Source organism: Chiloscyllium punctatum, chromosome 6 (assembly GCF_047496795.1).
Source record: "Chiloscyllium punctatum isolate Juve2018m chromosome 6, sChiPun1.3, whole genome shotgun sequence".
NCBI lineage: Eukaryota > Metazoa > Chordata > Chondrichthyes > Orectolobiformes > Hemiscylliidae > Chiloscyllium > Chiloscyllium punctatum.
Genome location: NC_092744.1, coordinates 76,302,446 through 76,322,218, shown reverse-complemented (window position 1 = coordinate 76,322,218; position 19,773 = coordinate 76,302,446). Strand labels below are relative to the sequence as shown.

The window sequence follows — 19,773 nt, the reverse complement described above, 5'->3', positions numbered from 1 at the left end:
GCGTTCGTACTAATCACATGTGGGTCTGCTATTTGGTATTTTTTTACTTTACTGTGAAAATATCATTTATTCCAAAATCTGAAAAATTCCAAATTCTGAAAAACTGGCCCCAACGATTTTGGTTAAAGGATTGTGTACCTGTACTACTCCGGGTTGCAGGCTCAGAATCTACCAAGGCATGTAAAATATTTGTTGAAAATACGGTATGGGAATTTGGATTGAAGGCAGAGATGCCACAGTCAACAAAAGAGAAGCAGGCTCACTAGGATTAGTGGCCAATACCTTTCTCAAATAAAATTAATCTCAGAACCCCAGGTCAGGGAAAGGAAAATGGCCAACAGCTTCTGATCGCTTTGCACTAATGTTCAGTCATCAAAGGCCTAATGACACAATCTCCTGACTCACATAGGAAGAACTGCCACCCAAGGAAGCACCCAGTTCATCAGTATCCCTCAGAGATTCAGCAGAGGAGGGAACAGCATCCTCTTCAGTGTCAACTTACCCCTACAGTAAACACAAAGGGTCTGACGAGCCTTCTGAATGAGCGTGATGATGATTTAGCTAAGACGGGCTCATCCAGCATTGGGGTGAGGCTGCTTTTGCTCGTCCGATTCACACGCGAGGCCAAGTCCTTCAGAACCTTTTCGTCCGGTTCCACGTTTCGGGGCTCATTTTTTTGGGGCGCTTTTCTAAACCCACGCCGAGCATCCTTGTAGAAAATTAACCTGGCAGAGAAAAAAAAATTACAATGTTCAATATACTTCAAAAGGCTTACTACACTTGTGCAGCACAAATACATTAATTATAGTATATCAGCAACAGCAGGACGCACCCAGAACAGAAGTTAGGCACTGCAATTACTAAAGAAGCACTCCTGCCATTGTTGGTCAGCACACCTTCCCAGATCATTGATCATATTACTGCCTTCAGCAGTACACACAGCACAGTAAATATGCCCAGACAAAAACGCGCCAATGTGTAGGTAATAGAATAGGATATTTTCCCTTCCTTCGTCCCTACAAATTAAGATATTCACCTCCCCGTCCACTATTCAATATAGAGATATTATATCAATGTGTATTGTGAGAGATAAAGACAAATCCCTTCAGCTCATTAGCCAAATGGTAAAATTACTATAAATTTGGATCTTGAGAACTGAGTCCCACTCATCTTTCCAGTCACAGAATTATTTACTTCAGTACAGCTCATTCATTCGATTTTTTTGATCTACTCCAAATTCTGTTTTCTGCACTCTACAAGACAGGATTCAGAAAGCAATGCAGAAACAACAGAGATTGCTGGAAAAGCTCAGCAGATCTGGCAGTATCTATGGACAGAAATTAGAGTTAATGTTTTGGATCCAGTGACCCTTCCTCAGAATTTCTCTCTGCAGATGCTGCCAGACCTGCAGGGCTTTTCCAGTGATTCCTGTTTTCCAACACCCGCAGTTCTTTCAGTTTTTGTTCAGAAAGCAATGCTTCACTTTGATCATTTTCCGGATACCTAGAGTGCACCACATTAGAGGGTACTAGTTTAATGATACATAAGGGCAAATTATATCATGAGATTCTTTCCAAAGCTGGAGTTCACATTCCCCAAAACCTGATATTTTTCCCACATAAAAATCTCAAGCAAGCAGCCTTTACCACCAAAAGAGAGACATCTACTTCAGTCTCCAAAATTCTTCAGGAGCTCCAATACATTAGGAATTTGTGCCCTCCCAGCAAATGACAGTTCTCCCATTTGCATTTTGGGGTGCAAAACCTTTAATTAGCATTTCTCCCCTTATCTCATTGCTGTCTGTCACAGTTCAGCTGGGCACAAATCCACTGTTGTTCTGTTACATGATTGTGACTAAATTTCAAAAAGCACTTAAATTATTTGTAAAGTACTTTGGGAGGACCCCAAAATAGTGAGAGTTGCAACATAAATGGAAGCTGTGTTAAATTTCTGCGTTTTTAACTGAAGGGTTAGTCTGTGAATTAGAGTCCACTATCACTATACTTTATTATCAAAAAGTTGCTGGCATCACTGAATTCCATAAATTTTGTAGGCACAGATTTGTTTTAGTTTCTGTGCTGCAATGAACTTTATTCAGTGTTGCCGGGGAGATGTAAATTTTTTTTTTAATTCGTAGATGGGGATGTGGGTATTGCTGGCAAGCCAGCATCTATTACTCATCCCAAATTGGTCTTGAATTGATTGACGTTTCAGAAGGTAGTTAGCAATCAACTATGTTAAGTTTGGAATGGTCGCCACTTGGAGGTACCAGTGTTGGACTGGGGTGGACAACCACCTAATGAAGGAGCAGTGCTCCGAAAGCTAGTGCTTCCAAACAAACCCGACTATAATCTGATGTTGTGTGATTTTTAACATTAAGTTTGGAATCACAGGGAGGCCAGACCAATCAGGTTGGCAGGATTGCTTCCCTATAGGACATTAGCAAGCTTAATAGATTTTTATTAAAACTATTACATTTTTATTTAATAAAATACACCAACTTGTATTAAATTTTCAATTTTACTGAATTCAAATTTCACCATCTGGCATGATGGGTTTGAAGTTATGTCCCCAGAACATTAACCTGGCATTCTGGATTGCCAGTTTGATGATATTAGCACTACCTCAAAGTACAAAGTGAAGTATATGAAATTCTCCTACTGTGCCTGTACTTCAACAGTGAAAGCACCAGGATTTAGTAGCACCTTGTGATTAAAATTCCTCCTGTCACATCTTCAATGATACTTTTTGAAATGAAGTCACCATGACGAGCTGTAGCGCAATGTTAGCACTCTCACCTGATTCACAAGGCTGTCTGCTCAAGTCACACTGCAGAGACTTGGAAACATACACTGGCACCACAGTGCAATACTGAGTAAGAGCTGCAGTGTCCAAGGTGTCCTCTTGCGAATGGACATCCTCTCAGAGAGATGTAAAAGATACCATGGTGGCAGAGATGCAGGCAGGAGTGGTGTGGGGGGTAGGCAGGGGCAAGAGGTGGTGACAATATGTGGGGGTGGGGAAGAGGGGTTCGATGAGGTGTCACACATAAGGCTTCTCAGAAAAATTGAAGCCTATCACTTTTAAAAAAAAAGTGACAGCAAAGAGTTTCAAACAATGTCAAATAAAGGTTTTCACGTACTTCTGAGGGAGAACGGACTAGGAGTGACAGGTCAATAGATTCAAAGGTATGGCAGTAAACCAATTCAAAATTGTTCATAAATTACATTCATAAGAAAAGCAAAGACACAGCCAAACCATCCACCTGTGATTTCCTCAGCTGGTTAAAGAGTTGTATTAGATTAAAACAAGGCTTAAACATTGAATAATAAACCTGAGGATTTGCAGTGTTTCAGAAACCAGAAAAGGACCACCAAACAGTGGATAAAAAGGAATAGAAACATGCAAAAAAAGCAAACGAACCAGGAATATAAAAGATTGTAAAGAGTTTTGTGGATATAAAAGGAATACTGTAACTAAACGTTGGTCCCTTAGAATGCGTGACAGAAAGAAATATCATGGGACATGAGGAAATGGCAGACAGTGAAAAAAACATTTTCTATCAGTCTTCACAATGGAAGACAGATGACACATACCAGAAAAGGTGGCTAACCTGAGGACCAAAAAAAAAAGTTCAGGAAACTGAGGTAATTCACATCAGCAGAGAAAAATGTTTTGAAGCAACTGATGGGATTCAAAGCTTATGAATCCCCAGGGCCTGCCAACCCACATGGAGGTTTCTGAAAAGGATAACTGCAGAGATAGTAAATATTCCACTGCAGTTATCAAAAAGTTCCCAGAATCTGGAATGACTTCAGCAGGTTAGGAACCAGCAAATCCAACACCACATTCAAGAAGGCTGCACCTGCTGACACAGAAGAGCATGCGCAGTAAAAGTGATACATGTCAAACACTTACAAAAACCCCAAGCAACTGAAAGCCAGCAAACTCTCTCAAACATTCAAATAAATAATTTAAAAAGGTGTTAATTAGTTTTCTTGTTGAGAAAATTGGCTTTTTTTTACTGCACATGCATATGAACGTACACAGAATGAAAAGGATAAGAGAACATGCACAGTTGGCAATTATTGATGGATCATTTGTATCAGCAAACATTTTGATTCAAAAAAGAATGGAGTGAAAAAGCACCAAGTACAGGCCAGTTAGCATGATATTATTCAACTAGAAAGCACTGGAATCTATCTTTTAGGAAGTCTTAGATAAGCACAATATGATTAGAATGAGATCAAGTTACCAAAAGGAAACTCGGTCTGACAAATGTATTTGTATTTTTCAGGTTGTAACTTGTAGGATTGATAACAGGGAAGCATTAGATGCAGAATTTCCAAAAGTGTTTTGGTGAGGTACCGCACAAAAAATTGTTCAATAATGCTTCATGGCAGTTGAATAATATATTAGCATGGATAGAGGATTCATTAATGGACAGGAAGCAAAGACCACGGGTAAGTGCAGCAGTTTCAAATTAACAAGCTGTGACCAGTAGAGCAGCTCACACCTGGAACACTGTGCAGTTTTGCTCACCATACCAAAGCAAGGATGTATGTGCACTGGGGTAACATAGCAAAGATACACAGCACTGGTGCTTGGAATGAGAAGATTATCCTATGATGATAAGTTAAGTTACACTGGGGCCATTTCCTTTGGAGTTTGGAAGAATGAGAGGTGAACTCATTGAAACATATAAGATTCAGAAGGGGTTATTATATATATATATAATATATGCAGAGGTGGTTTCCTTAAGGGGAATCCAGAACATGGGGACGCAATCACAGCATAACGGGATGATCATTTACAATTAAGATGACAAGAAATTCTTCATTCAAGAGTTGGAAAGTCTTTACCTTAATGAGTTATGGATGCTTCATTATTAAATTTAGTTCAGATAGGCAGATTTTTGGCGTCTTAGTAAATTAAGGATTATGGAAAGGGAGGCGGAAAGTGACGTTTGAGCCAAAGATCATCCAAAATTATTATGGTTGTGGAGCAGGCTCAATATGCTGTTTGGTCTACCCTAGCTCCTGGTTCTTAGATTCTAGTGCTAAGTAGGTGGTGAACAGATGTTTCGTGAATTGGAGGATGGCATTTAGTAGAGATATCTCAGGAGCTGGTATTAAGACCAGGTTTTTTTTTCGCTACCCACATTAAAGAACTAGACTTGGGGGCAGAACATGTAATTCGAAAATATGAAGATGACATAAAACTTGGAAGTAGTCAACTGTGAAGGTGATCGTGAGAGACTTCAGGGGAACAGGGACAGACTAGTGGGTTGGACAGACATATGGAAGATATAATTGGTCGGATAAATGAGGAAAGGCAATATAAATGAGAGAAAAAATTGGAAAGGGAGTGGTGGAGCAGAGGGACCTGGATGTGCATGAGCACACATGACTGGACTTGGCCAGAGCAGTTTGAGAAAGTGGTTATTAAAAAAAAGGAGACAGGATTCTGGGCCTTTACAGAGGCATAGGGTACAAAATTTACAAAGTTATGGTGAAACTGTACGAACGTACAGTGACCTCAATGGAGTGGCACGTCCAATTCAAGATCTGATACTTGGGAAGGAAGTGATGACTTTCTAGAGAACTGAGGAGGGTTTCCAGCCTGTTCAGTTATAGGAAGAGATTGGCAAATCATATTTCCTCGATAAAGGAAAGGTTCCGAGAAGGTTTGATCGAGATATTCAAAAGCGTGAAGAATACAGAAAAAAGTGTTGTAAGGGAGGAAAACCACAGGAAACTACCTTAGGATGGATGCAAAAAGAACCAAAGACAGGATGAGAATGAACATTTTATACAGTGAGTGGCTAGGAGTTGGAATGCTCTGCCTAAATGTAGTAGAGGCAGATTCAGTGTGGTTTTCTGAATGGTATTTAATAAGCATACAAAGAGGTAAAAGATGGGTGGGGGGGGGGGGGGGTTGCGGAGGGACTGGGGGCAGCTAAATTGCATGTGCTGACACACTCATTGGCTCAACAAGCCAATGCTGTAAGTATTCTATGATTCTATAAGAGAGGGATGCACAGAAAATTGTTAGGGGCTGAGGCTCTGTGGATCTGAAGATTTGGGTAAGTTCCAGGTGTTCAGGGATAGGGTTAAAAGAAGGGAGATTTGGAGTTAGAGGCAGATAAGGGAGGGTATTGGGGCAGAAGGGTCAATGTGGCAGATGGAGATGACATACCGGTGTGGGGGGGGCATAGGCAGGGTTGGACTGGGGGTGGGGGAGCAGGGTCAAGAGCAGCACGGGCCAGGGTGGAGTTTGGGAGGGTCAGGTTGACGAGTTGCAGGGATCAGGAAAGGAATGGGTGTTCAGCATGGAACAGAGCAACTGAGGGTCGGTGGGAGAATGGAAGGGAGTGAGAGGGGGACTGGGGGCAAATGCAGGGATTGGGTGTGGTGTCGGGTTCTGAGAGTAAGGGGGGGTGAAGGGGGACTAGGGGGGTGAAGGGGGACTAGGGAGGTGAAAGTATTCTGGGCAGGGTGAAAGGGGACTGGGATTGGGAAGAAGGGGGTGCAAAATGGGGATTAGGGGATTGAGGGGGGAGGGTGGGGGAGAGAGAGGGAGGTGGGTGGGGGAGAGAGAGGGGGGTGGATGGGGGAGAGAGAGGGGTGTGGGTGGGGGAGAGAGAGTGGAGGGGTTTGGTGGGGGAGAGAGAGGGGTGTGGGTGGGGGAGAGAGAGGGGTGTGGGTGGGGGAGAGAGAGTGGAGGGGTTTGCTGGGGGAGAGAGAGGGGGTGGGAGGGGGACTGGGTGAGTGAGAGGGGGTGAGAGGGTGAGTGAGAGGGGGTGAGAGGGAGGGGCGGGAGTTTGGGGGACTGGATGATGGGGGAGGGTAAAAGCAGCTGGGGGTGATGGAGGAGTGAGGGGCGGAGCTGAGAAGAGACAGACGGTAGGGCGGTCGAGTGAGGGGGGTGGGGTGGAGGAGTGAGAGTGGACAGGGCGGGGGCGGCTGGCAGGGTGGAGAGGAGCGGGGCGAAAGAAGAGGGCGGGCTCGGACAGTGGATGGTAGGGAGGTGGTGGAGTGAGAAGGGCTGGAGCAATGGAGTGAGAGGGGGCCGGTCTGTGGAGTGAGAGGGAGGCGAGCCGGTGGAGTGAGAGGGGGGCGGGCCGGTGGAGTGAGAGGGGGGCGGGCCGGTGGAGTGAGAGGGGGGCGGGCCGGTGGAGTGAGAGCGGACGCGGCGGTGGAGTGAGAGGGGGCGGGGTTGTGGAGTGAGAGGGGGTGGGACGGTGGAGCGAGAGTGGTCGGGCGGTGGAGCGAGGGGGTGGGGCGATGGAGTGAGAGGGGCAGGGTGGAGTGAGGTGGACGGGGCGGTGGAGTGAGAGGGGGCGGGTCGGTGGAGTGAGAGGCGGCGGGGCGGAGGAGTGAGAAGGGGGCAGGGCGGAGGAGTGAGAAGGGGGCGGGGCGGAGGAGTGAGAGGGGGTGGGGCGGTGGAGTGACAGGGGCCGGGGCGGTAGTGGAAGAGGGGGCAGGGCAGTGGAGTGAGAGGTGGCGGGGCGGGGCGGGGCGGGATGGGGTGGTGGAGTGAGAGGGGGCAGGGTGGTGGAGTGAGAGGGGGCAGGGCGGTGGAGTGAGGGGGGGCGGGGGGTGGAGTGAGGGGGGGCGGGGGGGTGGTGTGAGAGGAAGTGCGGTGGAGGAGTGAGGGGGTGGAATGGAGGTCGGGGCGGTGCGGTGAGGGTCCAGGGCAGAGTAAGGGGGTAGGGCACTCGTGTGAGGGGAGCGTGACAGCAGAGTGAGAGAGAATGGGGTGAAGGACTGAAGGAGCGGAACAGTGGACTGTGAAGGAGCGGGAGAGATGACGATGGGTCTGGGGTAAGTGGAGGGCGGGCAGATTGTGCAGAGGGGCAGGGAAAGCAGACTGAAGGGAGAGGTGGGGGCGCAGGTGGCGGGGAGGGCAGATTGACGGGGGAACGGATGGATGGAGGGAGCTCCAGGGGCTGATTGATCCGGGATGTGGGTGTGGGAACCAGGCAAGACTGAGGATGGTGTGGGGAGAAGACTGAAGGCTGGGGGTGGAGGTCTGAGGGGTTTGGGGGTAGACTGAGGGGGCAGGGGGAGGAGTTGCAGACTGCAGGAGTTGTGGGAGCAGGCTGAGGGTGAGGGGGACAGGGTGTGGGACAGATTGAGAGGGCAAAGTGGGGGGGGTGCAGAGGGGGTAGAGCACAGACTGAGGGGAGGGGGAGTGGGGGTGGTAGTGGGAGTGGGCAGACCCGGGGGGAGGGGGAGCAGACTGGGATGGTTGGGGCAGACTGAGGGAGGTTCTGGGGGAGGAGGGGGCAGACTGAGGGAGGTTCTGGGGGAGGAGGGGGCAGACTGAGGGGGGTCTGGGGGAGGTGGGGGCAGACTGAGATGGGGCTGGGGGAGGTGGGGGCAGACTGAGAGGGGGCTGGGGGAGGTGGGGGCAGACTGAGGGGGGCCTGGGGGAGGTGGGGGCAGACTGAGAGGGGGCTGGGGGAGGTGGGGGCAGACTGAGAGGGGGCTGGGGGAGGTGGGGGCAGACTGAGAGGGGGCTGGGGGAGGTGGGGGCAGACTGAGAGGGGGCTGGGGGAGGTGGGGGCAGACTGAGAGGGGGCTGGGGGAGGTGGGGGCAGACTGAGAGGGGGCTGGGGGAGGTGGGGGCAGACTGAGGGGGGCCTGGGGGAGGTGGGGGCAGACTGAGAGGGGGCTGGGGGAGGTGGGGGCAGACTGAGAGGGGGCTGGGGGAGGTGGGGGCAGACTGAGGGGGGGGCTGGGGAAGGTGGGGGCAGACTGAGGGGGGGGCTGGGGAAGGTGGGGACAGACTGAGAGGAGGTCTGGGGGAGGTGGGGGCAGACTGAGAGGGGGCTGGGGGAGGTGGGGGCAGACTGAGGGGGGGCTGGGGGAGGTGGGGGCAGACTGTGGGGGGGCTGGGGGCAGACTGTGGGGGGGCTGGTGGAGGTGGGGGCAGACTGTGGGGGGGCTGGGGGAGGTGGGGGCAGACTGTGGGGGGGCTGGGGGAGGTGGGGGCAGAATGTGGGGGGGCTGGGGGAGGTGGGGGCAGACTGTGGGGGGGCTGGGGGAGGTGGGGGCAGAATGTGGGGGGGCTGGGGGAGGTGGGGGCAGAATGTGGGGGGGCTGGGGGAGGTGGGGGCAGACTGAGGGGGGGTTGGGGGAACACTTGGGGGGGCTGGGGGAGGCGAGGGCAGACTGTGGGGGGCTGGGGAAAGTGGGGGCAGACTGTGGGAGGGTCTGAGGGAGGTGGGGGCGGACTGAAGAGGGGTGTGGGGGGAGGTGGGGGCACTGAGGAGGGGTCTGGTGGAGGAGGGTTCTGGGGGAAGTGGGGGCAGACTGAGGTAGAGTCTGAGGGAGGTGGGGGCAGACTGAGGGGGGTCTGGGGGAGGTTGGGGCAGACTGAGGGGGGTCTGGGGAGGTGAGGGCAGACTGAGGGGGGGCTGGAGGAACACTTGGGGGGGGGGCTGGGGGAGGTGAGGGCAGACTGAGTGGGGCTGGGGAAAGTGAAGGCAGACTGTGGGAGGGTCTGAGGGAGGTGGGGGCACTGAGGAGGGGTCTGGGGGAAGAGGGGTCTGGAGGAGGTGGGGGCACGGAGGAGGGGTCTGGGGGAGGTTGGGGCAGACTGAGGGGAGTCTGGGGGAGGTTGGGGCAGACTGAGGAGGGGTTTGGGGGAGGTGGGGGCAGACTGAGGAGGGGTCTGGGGGAGGTTGGGGCAGACTGAGGGGAGTCTGGGGGAGGTTGGGGCAGACTGAGGGAGGTCTGGGGGAGGTTGGGGCAGACTGAGGGGGGTCTGGGGGAGGTGGAGGCAGACTGACAGGGGCTGGGGGAACACGTGGGGTGCTGGAGGAGGTGAGGGCAGACTGTGGGAGGGTCTGGGGGAAGTGGGGGCAGACTGAGGAGGGGTCTGGGGACAGACTGAGAGGGGACTGGGGGAGGTGGGGGCAGACTGAGAGGGACTGGGGGAGGTGGGGCCAAACTGAGGGGGGTCTGGGGGAGGTAGGGGAAGACTGAGGGGAGGCTGGGGGAAGAGGGGGACGACTGAAGGGGGGTCTGGAGGAGGGAGGTGGGGGTAGACTGAGAGGAGGTCTGGGGGAGGTGGGGGCAGACTGAAAGGAGGTCTGGGGAGGTGGGGGCAGACTGAGGGGAGGCTGTTGGAGCAGGGGGCAGACTGAGAGGGGGACTGCCGGAGGTGGGAGCAGACTGAGGGGGGTCTGGGGGAAGTGGGGGAAGACTGAGGGGGTGGAGAGAGCAGACTGAGGTGGAGGTGGGGGAGGGGGGCAGACTCTGGGGGTGGTTGGGGCAGACTGAGGGAGGAGGTGGGGGCAGACTGAGGGAGGAGGTGGGGGCAGACTGAGGGTGGAGGTGGGGGCAGACTGAGGGGGGTCTGGGGGAGGGAGGTGGAGGCAGACTGAGAGGAGGTCTGGGGGAGGTGGGGCAGACTGACAGGAGGTCTGGGAGAGGTGGGGGCAGACTGAGAGGAGGTCTGGGGGAGGTGGGGACAGTCTGATGGGAGGCTGTTGGAGGTGGGGGCAGACTGAGAGGGGGCTGGGTGAGGTGGGGGCAGACTGAGAGGGAGGTAAGGGCAGACAATGGGAAGGCTGGGGGCAGACTGAGAGGGACCGGGGGTAGTGGGGGCAGACTGAGTGTGGTGTGGGGGTGCAGATGAGAGGTGAGCATGTGGAGGCAGACTGAGGGGGAGTTGGGGGCAGAGTGAGGGCGGGGCAGGACCGTGAGGTTGGTGCAGGGCAGAGTGAGGGCAGGTGGGCAATGAGGCACAGTTGGGGTGTTGTGGGCAGGGGGAGCAGAGAGGTGGTGGGGCAGAGAGGGGGCGGCGGGGCAGAGAGGGGGCGGTGGGTTGGGGCAGGGCAGCAAAAAGGGGCGGCGGGGCAGAGCGGAGTGGCAGAGAGAGGGTGGGAGGGGCAGAGAGAGGGCGGGAGGGGCAGTGTGGGGGCGGGAGGGGCAGAGAGAGGGCGGGAGGGGCAGTGTGGGGGCGGGAGGGGCAGTGTGGGGGTGGGCTGGGGCAGTGTGGGGGTGGGCTGGGGCAGTGTGGGGGCGGGCTGGGGCAGTGTGGGGGCGGGGGGGGCAGTGTGGGGGCGGGGGGGCAGTGTGGGGGCGGGGGGGCAGTGTGGGTGCGGGGGGGCAGAGTGGGGGCGGGGGGGCAGAGTGGGGGTGGGGGGGGGCAGTGTGGGGCTGGGGGGAGCAGAGTGGGGGCGGGGGGGGGCAGTGTGGAGCTGGGGGGAGCAGTGTGGGGGTGGGGGAGCAGTGTGGGGGTGGGGGGAGCAATGTGGGGGTGGGGGGAGCAGTGTGGGGGTGGGGGGAGCAGTGTGGGGGTGGGGGGAGCAGTGTGGGGGTGGGGGGAGCAATGTGGGGGTGGGGGGAGCAGTGTGGGGGTGGGGGGAGCAGTGTGGGGGTGGGGGGAGCAGTGTGGGGGTGGGGGGAGCAGTGTGGGGGTGGGGGCAGTGTGGGGGTTGCAATGTGGGGGTGGGCGTGGGGAGCAATGTGGGGCAGAGTGGGAGGGCAATGTGGGGGCGGGGGCAGTGTGAGGGCGGGCGGGCGGGGCAGTGTGGGGGTGGTGGGAGGGCAGTGTGGGGGCGGTGGGGGGGCAGTTTGGGGGCGGTGGGGGGGGCAGTGTGGCAGTGTGGGGCCGGGGTGCAGTGTGGGGGCGGGGGGGCAGTGTGGGGGCGGGGGGGCAGTGTGGAGCCGGGGGGCAGTGTGGGGGCAGGGAGGCAGTATGTGGGTGCGGGGAGGCAGTATGTGGGTGCGGGGAGGCAGTATGTGGGCGCTGGGAGGCAGTGTATGGGTGGGGGGGGGCGGTGGGGATGGAGTGGGGCTGTGGGGGGGGCGGAGTGGGGATGTGGGGACAGTGTGGCAATATGGGAATGTGGGGGGCAGAGTGGGGGGGCGGGGGGCAGGGGGCAGGGGGCAATGTGGGGGCAGGGAGGCAGAGTGGGGCCGGGTGGGGGGTTGCAGAGACCTGCGGATCAGACTGAGTGGAGAGGGGTAGGGCAGACTGAGAACGGGACCACACTGAGGGTTAAGGTGGATAGGCAGATTGAGGGGCAATGGGAGGTGGGACAGTGGTGATGGGTTAGTAGACTGAAGGGCGATGGGGAGTGGGGCAGACTGCGGGGTGATTGGGAGTGGGGCAGGCTGAGGGGCAATAGGTTACGGTTGATGGGTGTCTGGGGCAGACTGAGTTGGGGTACTCCTGTAAGAGGGGGTGTGGGGTGGGTGTGTGTGGGTTGGCTTCTGGGAGTTGGTGCTCCAGTGAGGAAATGGGTTTTGACTCCAGGGAGACAGAGAGGGTAAAGCGAAAGGGGTGGCTCTTGCGGGACTGAGAGGCTGGTGGGTAAGGGGTTGGAGTGTGGGTGAGGAGTTGGGGTGTCCGCTAGGGATGGAGGAGAGCGAAGGATGAGGTGGGGGAAGAGTGAGGAGTGGTGTGGGGGATAGCGTGGGGGCTTGGGGAGAGCACTGTGCTGCGAGGCGGAGGGGGGGGAAAGAGTGTTGGGTTAGGGGTGGGAAAGTGAGGGTTGGGGGTGGGTAGGTGAGGGACAGGGGATGACAGTGACGGGTGGGAGCGGGAGAGTGATGGGAGGGGAGAGCAAGGGATGGGGGACAGAGTGAGGGGTAGGTGTATTTGTGGGGAGAAGGACTGAAGAGGTTGGGGCGAGGGTATGCTCACGTGCCTGAGGGAATGTGAGAGTGAGGGGCGCCCTCAGGTTGTTAATGTAATTGGGGATCTGGAAATGTTCACCTTCCCTCAGCCTTTGATGATCTCCCTTTCACCACTTTCTCCATTTATTTCTCCATTCCTTGTTCTCCCTGTCCCCTGCCTCTCTTCCTGCCTAGTCCCTGTTGGTTCTCTATTTGTCCCTCTCTTGCTCGCTCACCTTTTCCCTCCCCTGTACCCCTTTCCCCTTCCCCTCGCCTCGTTCTCACCAACCCCACGGTGAGAACTCTCCTAACTTTACACACTCACTCACTCACTCTTTCATTCTCTTCTTCTCCTATTTTCCCCCAACCCTTCACTCTTCCATTCTTGACCTCTCTCCCTATTTCCCATGACCCCCCCTCACTCCATCTGACCTTCTTTCCCTCTCCCTCCTTCCTAACTTCACTCCTATCTATTTTCCCTCCTTTTCTCCCCAATCTCTCTCTCCCTTTCCCACCCCCTCCCTACTCAATCTCTCTCTCACCCTCCCCCAATCTCACTCTCTCCCTCCCCAATTTCTCTCGCTCCCCACTCTTCCTCCCTCCCCCGATCTCTCTCTCTCCTTCCCCCTCCTCTGATCTCTCTCTCCCTCCCCGATCTCTCTCCCTCCCTCCCCGATCTCTCCTTCCCCTCCCCTCCCCTGATCTCTCCCTCTTCCTCCCCCGATCTCTCTCTCCCTCCCCGATCTCTCTCTCTCCCTCCCCGATCTCTCTCTCTCCCTCCCCGATCTCTCTCCCTCCCCGATCTCTCTCTCTCCCTCCCCGATCTCTCTCTCCCTCCCCGATCTCTCTCTCCCTCCCCGATCTCTCTGTCTCCCTCCCCGATCTCTCTCTCTCCCTCCCCGATCTCTCCCTCTTCCTCCCCCGATCTCTCTCTCCCTCCCCGATCTCTCTCCCTCCCCGATCTCTCTCTCTCCCTCCCCGATCTCTCTCCCTCCCCGATCTCTCTCTCTCCCTCCCCGATCTCTCTCTCTCCCTCCCCGATCTCTCTCTCTCCCTCCCCGATCTCTCTCCCTCCCCGATCTCTCTCTCTCCCTCCCCGATCTCTCTCTCTCCCTCCCCGATCTCTCTCTCCCTCCCTGATCTCTCTCTCCCTCCCCGATCTCTCTCTCTCCCTCCCCGATCTCTCCCTCTTCCTCCCCCGATCTCTCTCTCCCTCCCCCGATCTCTCTCTCCCTCCCCGATCTCTCTCTCTCCCTCCCCGATCTCTCTCTCCCTCCCCGATCTCTCTCTCCCCGATCTCTCTCTCCTTCCCCCGATCTCTCTCTCTCCTTCCCCCGATCTCTCTCTCTCCCTCCCCGATCTCTCTCTCTCTCTCTCTCCCCGATCTCTCTCTCCTTCCCCCGATCTCTCTCTCTCTCTCTCTCTCCCCGATCTCTCTCTCCTTCCCCCGATCTCTCTCTCTCCCTCCCCGATCTCTCTCTCTCTCTCTCTCTCTCCCCGATCTCTCTCTCCTTCCCCCGATCTCTCTCTCTCCCTCCCCGATCTCTCTCTCTCTCTCTCTCCCCGATCTCTCTCTCTCTTTCCCCCGATCTCTCTCTCTCCCTCCCCTGATCTCTCTCTCTCTCCCTCCCCTGATCTCTCTCTCTCTCCCTCCCCTGATCTCTCTCTCTCTCCCTCCCCTGATCTCTCTCTCCTTCCCCCGATCTCTCTCTCTCCCTCCCCTGATCTCTCTCTCTCTCTCCCCGATCTCTCTCTCTCTTTCCCCCGATCTCTCTCTCTCCCTCCCCTGATCTCTCTCTCTCCCTCCCCTGATCTCTCTCTCTCCCTCCCCTGATCTCTCTCTCTCCCTCCCCTGATCTCTCTCTCTCTCTTTCCCCCGATCTCTCTCTCTCTCCCTCCCCTGATCTCTCTCTCTCCCTCCCCTGATCTCTCTCTCTCCCTCCCCTGATCTCTCTCTCTCTCTTTCCCCCGATCTCTCTCTCTCCCTCCCCTGATCTCTCTCTCTCTCTCTCTCCCCGATCTCTCTCTCCTTCCCCCGATCTCTCTCTCTCTCTCTCTCCCCGATCTCTCTCTCTCCCTCCCCTGATCTCTCTCTCTCCCTCCCCTGATCTCTCTCTCTCTCCCTCCCCTGATCTCTCTCTCTCTCCCTCCCCGATCTCTCTCTCTCTCTCTCAATGCCCCCCACTTTCTCTTTAAAATCCACCAAACCGCCCCCCGCTTTCCCTCTATCCCTCCTCTCTATTTAATATCTGCTCTCTCTCCCTCTATCCCCCATTCTCTCCATAATATTTCTCTCTCTCTAAACCCTCCCCTCTCTCTAACCTTCCCTCCGACTTTATCTATTCCCTCTAATCCCTATTTCTATCTCCAATCCCCCATCTCCCTCCCCCTCTCTCTCCTTCCCTCTCCTCTTCTCCCTCTCACCTTCTCCACACTCGGTATCCTGTCGGCGCGCAGGCCCAGGCCGCCATCTTCACCCGCGTTTACTTCCGGCTGACGGGGCAGCATCCGGGTCAGCGGTAGGCATCAGGCCGCCATGTTGGTAAAGGACTGGAGAGACATGTGGAGTGATAGATAGTGTGTGAGTGAGAGAGAGAGAGAGAGAGAGAGAGGGGGGGGGTGGAGGGAAGGAGAGGTGGAGAAGTTGGAAGGTAGGAAGAGAGGGAATAGAGAGAATGGGAGAGAGAGTAGCAGGGAGGGAGGAATGGAAACAGTGAGAGAGAGAGAGATGGGGAGAAGGAGAGAGTGGGGGATGGAGAGAGTGGGGTTGGATAGGAGAGTTAGGGATATAGAGAGAGAGGATGGGAATGGGGGGGCTAGTGGGAGGAGGGAGAGGTAATGAGGACATAGAGGAGGATGGGGGGGGGAAATCATTGAGATTGCAGAGAGTATGTGGAGTTAGGGAGGTCAGTAGGGAGTGAGGAAAGGGGTTAGAATGAGAGTGAGGAAATTGGAGGGAGAGGTATAATGTAAGTGGAGGAGGGGGCTACAGAGATTGGAGAGGGAGAAATTTACAGGCAGAGTGAGTGAGTGGCAGCAAGAAGGATAGAGAGAGAAATGTGGAGGTGGGAATGGAGTGAGGGATAGAGAAGAAGGAGAAAAGAATATAGAGGACGGGGAGATAGAGACAGGATAGATTGTGACAAAAGCATGGTTATATTAGCTTAAGTAAACAAAGTTTAGAGAATGAAAATTTTCTCAAATGTTTCTATCACTGTGACACGATTTTGAGGCTTAAAAATTGTTGTGATTACTTGAGTGATGGGGAAGAGAGCGAAGGCCATCAGATTGGGAGTGACGTGGGATTAATATTTGCTGCTTTACAGCTCCTGATCCCCACTTGGGATCCCAGTCCCACTTGGGAAGCCTGGTATGAGGTCAAGGACAGGATGACAGTGATTAGATTGAGAGGAGGATAACTGTTTGCTGAATATTTTGATTGTTACAGCACATATTTCCCTCATACCTGCCATCAAAAAGGTTTGATTTATTGTCTTTAAAATTTCCCAACTCGTAACTTTATGTCAGCTTGTTTGTCTCACCTGAAAGCTAAGTAAGAACAAATCAAAGCACAGACATAAGTGGAAGGTTAGAGCAAGAGTCACAGAACAAGCCAGAAACAAAGAGCAAGTAAGATTTAAATTGCCTTCAACTTATCATGTACTATATCATAATATATATTTTGGTTTGAGGTTAATCAACTGGATGAAAATTTGTCCAATTTGAATGTTTCTTCTTCGTCATTCAATATATTTTCAGAAATTAATGAAAAATAACTTTTCACTTCCTTTAAAACTTAAAAGGGTCACTGGAATTGAAGTGTTAACTTTGCTTTCTCTCCCCAAATGCTGCCAGAACTAGAGTTTCTCCAGCAATTTATGTTTTTGTTTCAGATTGCCAGATCTGCAGTTCTTTGTTTTTATTTTCACTTTTTTTCTTCAGTTAATACACTTGAAGACCTTTAAAATGTTTTTCTCTCAAATAAAACATTTTTTTGAACTTTGGGCTATTTCAAGTTGGTATATCAGCTAAAAACTGATTTCAACCAGGTCACAAACTGCCGAAAGTCAAATTTCTCCCTGGTCTTATATGATGAGGGCAGCCACATTAATGTTAATAGTGACAAGTTGCTCATTGCGATTTATACAACACCCACAGTGACACCACTGACACAATGTCATTCATCCTGAGACCCAACTTTCAGCTGTAAAGTTTACATGGCCGTCAACGTGAGGTCAGAAGCTTGAGGCTTTCAAGGGAGTGGTTTAAGCACTCCATTCCTAACTTTCAGTACCAGAAGAAAAATTAACTTGGGATTCAGAGGCACTGGGATCAAATTGAATCAGCGAGGAAGCTTAACAAGTAACATTTTTTATTACTTACCACCCACTGAAGTATAGAATGGATCAAACTCTGAGTGCCTTCATTCAGGGGAATAGTGAGAGGCTCCAGTGCGCAACATACAAGGTGCAATGTATTAAAATCTGCTGTTTTTGGAAAACCTCTCAACCTGCAGATTTACAAACAGGAATATATTTTGTAAAGGGAGTTAACTGGTTTGGTTCCAAGTATCCACCAAATCTTTGTTAACTATAAAGAGTTAAAAAAAAGTGTTTTAATGAAAAGATGGCCTGATGAAAAAGAACAAACTAAGCATAGATTTGATGTGTTTAGCCATTTTAAATTACAAATTAAATCATAGCAACAATGAGCATCCATGTACAAACTGTAGTAAGCAACACTACAGACAATGCACATGCAGTCTGAACTCTATAGTTCAGGTCCCATAGTGCAGTGAATAATCGGTCTCACAGATTGTTTACACTATCTTGATAGTTCTTCATTTTCTTGAAAGTTTCTGCAAGTCATTTTTGTTCTGAAAGCAGCAAAAGTATGGAAAGATGTGCACGATGTTTTGCATGAATAAACGAATGGTAGGACTTTATATTTGAACAATCTTGATAAAAGCTATCTTAAAAGAATGGGTATTGCATGCAATGATTAATGGACTGTTAACGATGCATTTTACACATTACTTCAGTTTTAAGATTAAAAATGAGTGTCTGAGCTACACCAGACTATGGTGACTTGCTGCTTTAAATGTACAGTTTAAAATAGATGATAGTTTTAGCAGCCAACAGTTCCCTCCTAACATACAATAAGTCAGCACCTATTGTACCACATTGGGATATTAATTCCAGCAGCTGGCTTTTCATGGGGGGATAAAAACTGACCCACAATCCAGTCTGTTCCTATAACGTAGTTTAGTCTGTGAGCCAACATCCATCATATTTAAATCAAATAATTTATCAGTACACAAGTTGTCAAGGCATTTAATTCTTTTATTTTCCTCTATCACTAACTCTAAGTCCACAACTGCTGTAAGCTTCTTGAGTTATCTTTGTGGCTGAATTTCTGAGCTAAGAATCGTTCTTAGAGCTATCTTTTTTGGATATTTTCTATTGTCACAGAATTATCTACCATACTGTGGACCATAGCCACAGACTTTAGGTGCTGCCTGAGGTGACCTTGGTGGTATTAAGATGTTATCTGATTCGAATTGAATGATTCTAATGGTATAATGCAATAGCTTGTTAGCTTTAACTACAATTTCTCTACACTGGACCTGAGCTATTAGCGATCTCTGAACTGTGACATGAAGTTTCTTATCTTTCTCAATCATTTTCAGTATTGCTGGAAATGAACAAAATTCATGGCACAGAACGAAGCTATTCAGCCCAACAGGTTGTGCTGATAAGGAAGAACTTTCTCGCCTAATCCCACTTCTAGCTTTTATGGGACTTCAAATGTAAACATTCAACTGTTAGAGAAATGATTTGAATATTTATAAGAATACTGACTGGATCTTTGAAAACCTTTAACAAATGATTAGATTAGATTACTTACAGTGTGGAAACAGGCCCTTCGGCCCAACAAGTCCACACCGCCCCGCCGAAGCGTAACCCACCCATACCCCTACATCTACATCTACATCTACCCCTTGCCTAACACTACGGGCAATTTAGCATGGCCAATTCACCTGACCTGCACATCTTTGGAATGTGGGAGGAAGCCGGAGCACCTGGAGGAAACCCACGCAGACACGGGGAGAACGTGCAAACTCCACACAGTCAGTCGCCTGAGGCGGGAATTGAACCCGGGTCTCTGGCGCTGCGAGGCAGCAGTGCTAACCACTGTGCCACCGTGCCACCCATGATGTATGAGAGAAAAGGCACTAGTTAAAAAGCACTAATGTTGCATCCACCATGAGCAGGGGTTTGGATGAATACATCAATCTTGTAGAGGTGACATGGTCTGGTTTGTGGGTGGACTAAGCTTATTGCAATTTATTGAACCTGGTCAGAGAGAATTTTGAGATGATTTGCCTGAGGAGCAGTAACGCTATGCTTCCTCTCTCTTTTTTTGCACCTCATCTCAACAAAGTGTATGAACTGAAAACCCGTGTTGGTGATTTCCTCAAAAAACATATGAAATTTGTGAGTTCAGCTTCATGACCCCGCAACTAAAAATATTGAGAAGTGTCTGAAGCAGGTGGTGAGTTTAGGAAAGCTGATGTACATCATTGAAAAGTATTGTGATGCATTATGATCCCTGCTGATGGTGCTACTGGACAAGTCAGATCCCAGATGAAACTCAGCTTAATAGGTGATAAGTTTTTTATTGTTACTTAACATTGTAGTTAGTCATTGAGACATATTCACACGAGACTGCAGATTTTCTTTAATGACAAAAGAAACAAAAAAAAAGGCTAATTAAATACAGATGACATTCGGAATGCTATTACAACACATAAAAAAAGGCTTAGCCTGTTTCCTGATATTCAAGAGATTCAAGTCAAGAGAAATGGCACCTGTCTCTCAACTTATACTTCACTGACTCTTGACAGTTTCTTTGCTGTGGACTGAAGACATAATCTGATAGTTCTCCCCACCTCCAAAAGAAGAGTGGAAATGTGTTCTGAAGATACATTTTTATTTCCGATAAAAAAATTCTTCTTAACACTACTTCCCTGTTGCATTAACAGTAATAATAATTAGCATTAAATGTACGAGTTTCATAACTATAGTTTGCCTAATCCATTTTAATCTTGTGAATGTCTCGTTAGATTTCTTTC

The 19,773-nt window shown here is 51.7% G+C and overlaps 1 protein-coding gene across 2 annotated transcripts in view; it reads right to left on the bottom strand.

The window, feature by feature from the left end:
- The window catches only part of parlb (presenilin associated, rhomboid-like b), a 45,850-nt gene extending 30,709 nt beyond the window's left edge, over positions 1–15,141 (bottom strand). The window contains exons 1-2 of one of the 2 annotated variants that reach the window (XM_072572978.1): positions 15,063–15,141; positions 503–725 (exon numbers count right to left, since the gene is read on the bottom strand). In XM_072572978.1, coding sequence (XP_072429079.1) covers positions 503–725; positions 15,063–15,109 — 270 coding nt within the window. In that variant the 5' untranslated portion in view covers positions 15,110–15,141. Of the gene's footprint in view, positions 1–502; positions 726–2,798; positions 5,855–15,062 lie in introns of those variants that run through there. The other variant, XM_072572979.1, reaches the window with a different exon arrangement.
- Positions 15,142–19,773: the final 4,632 nt, after the last annotated feature.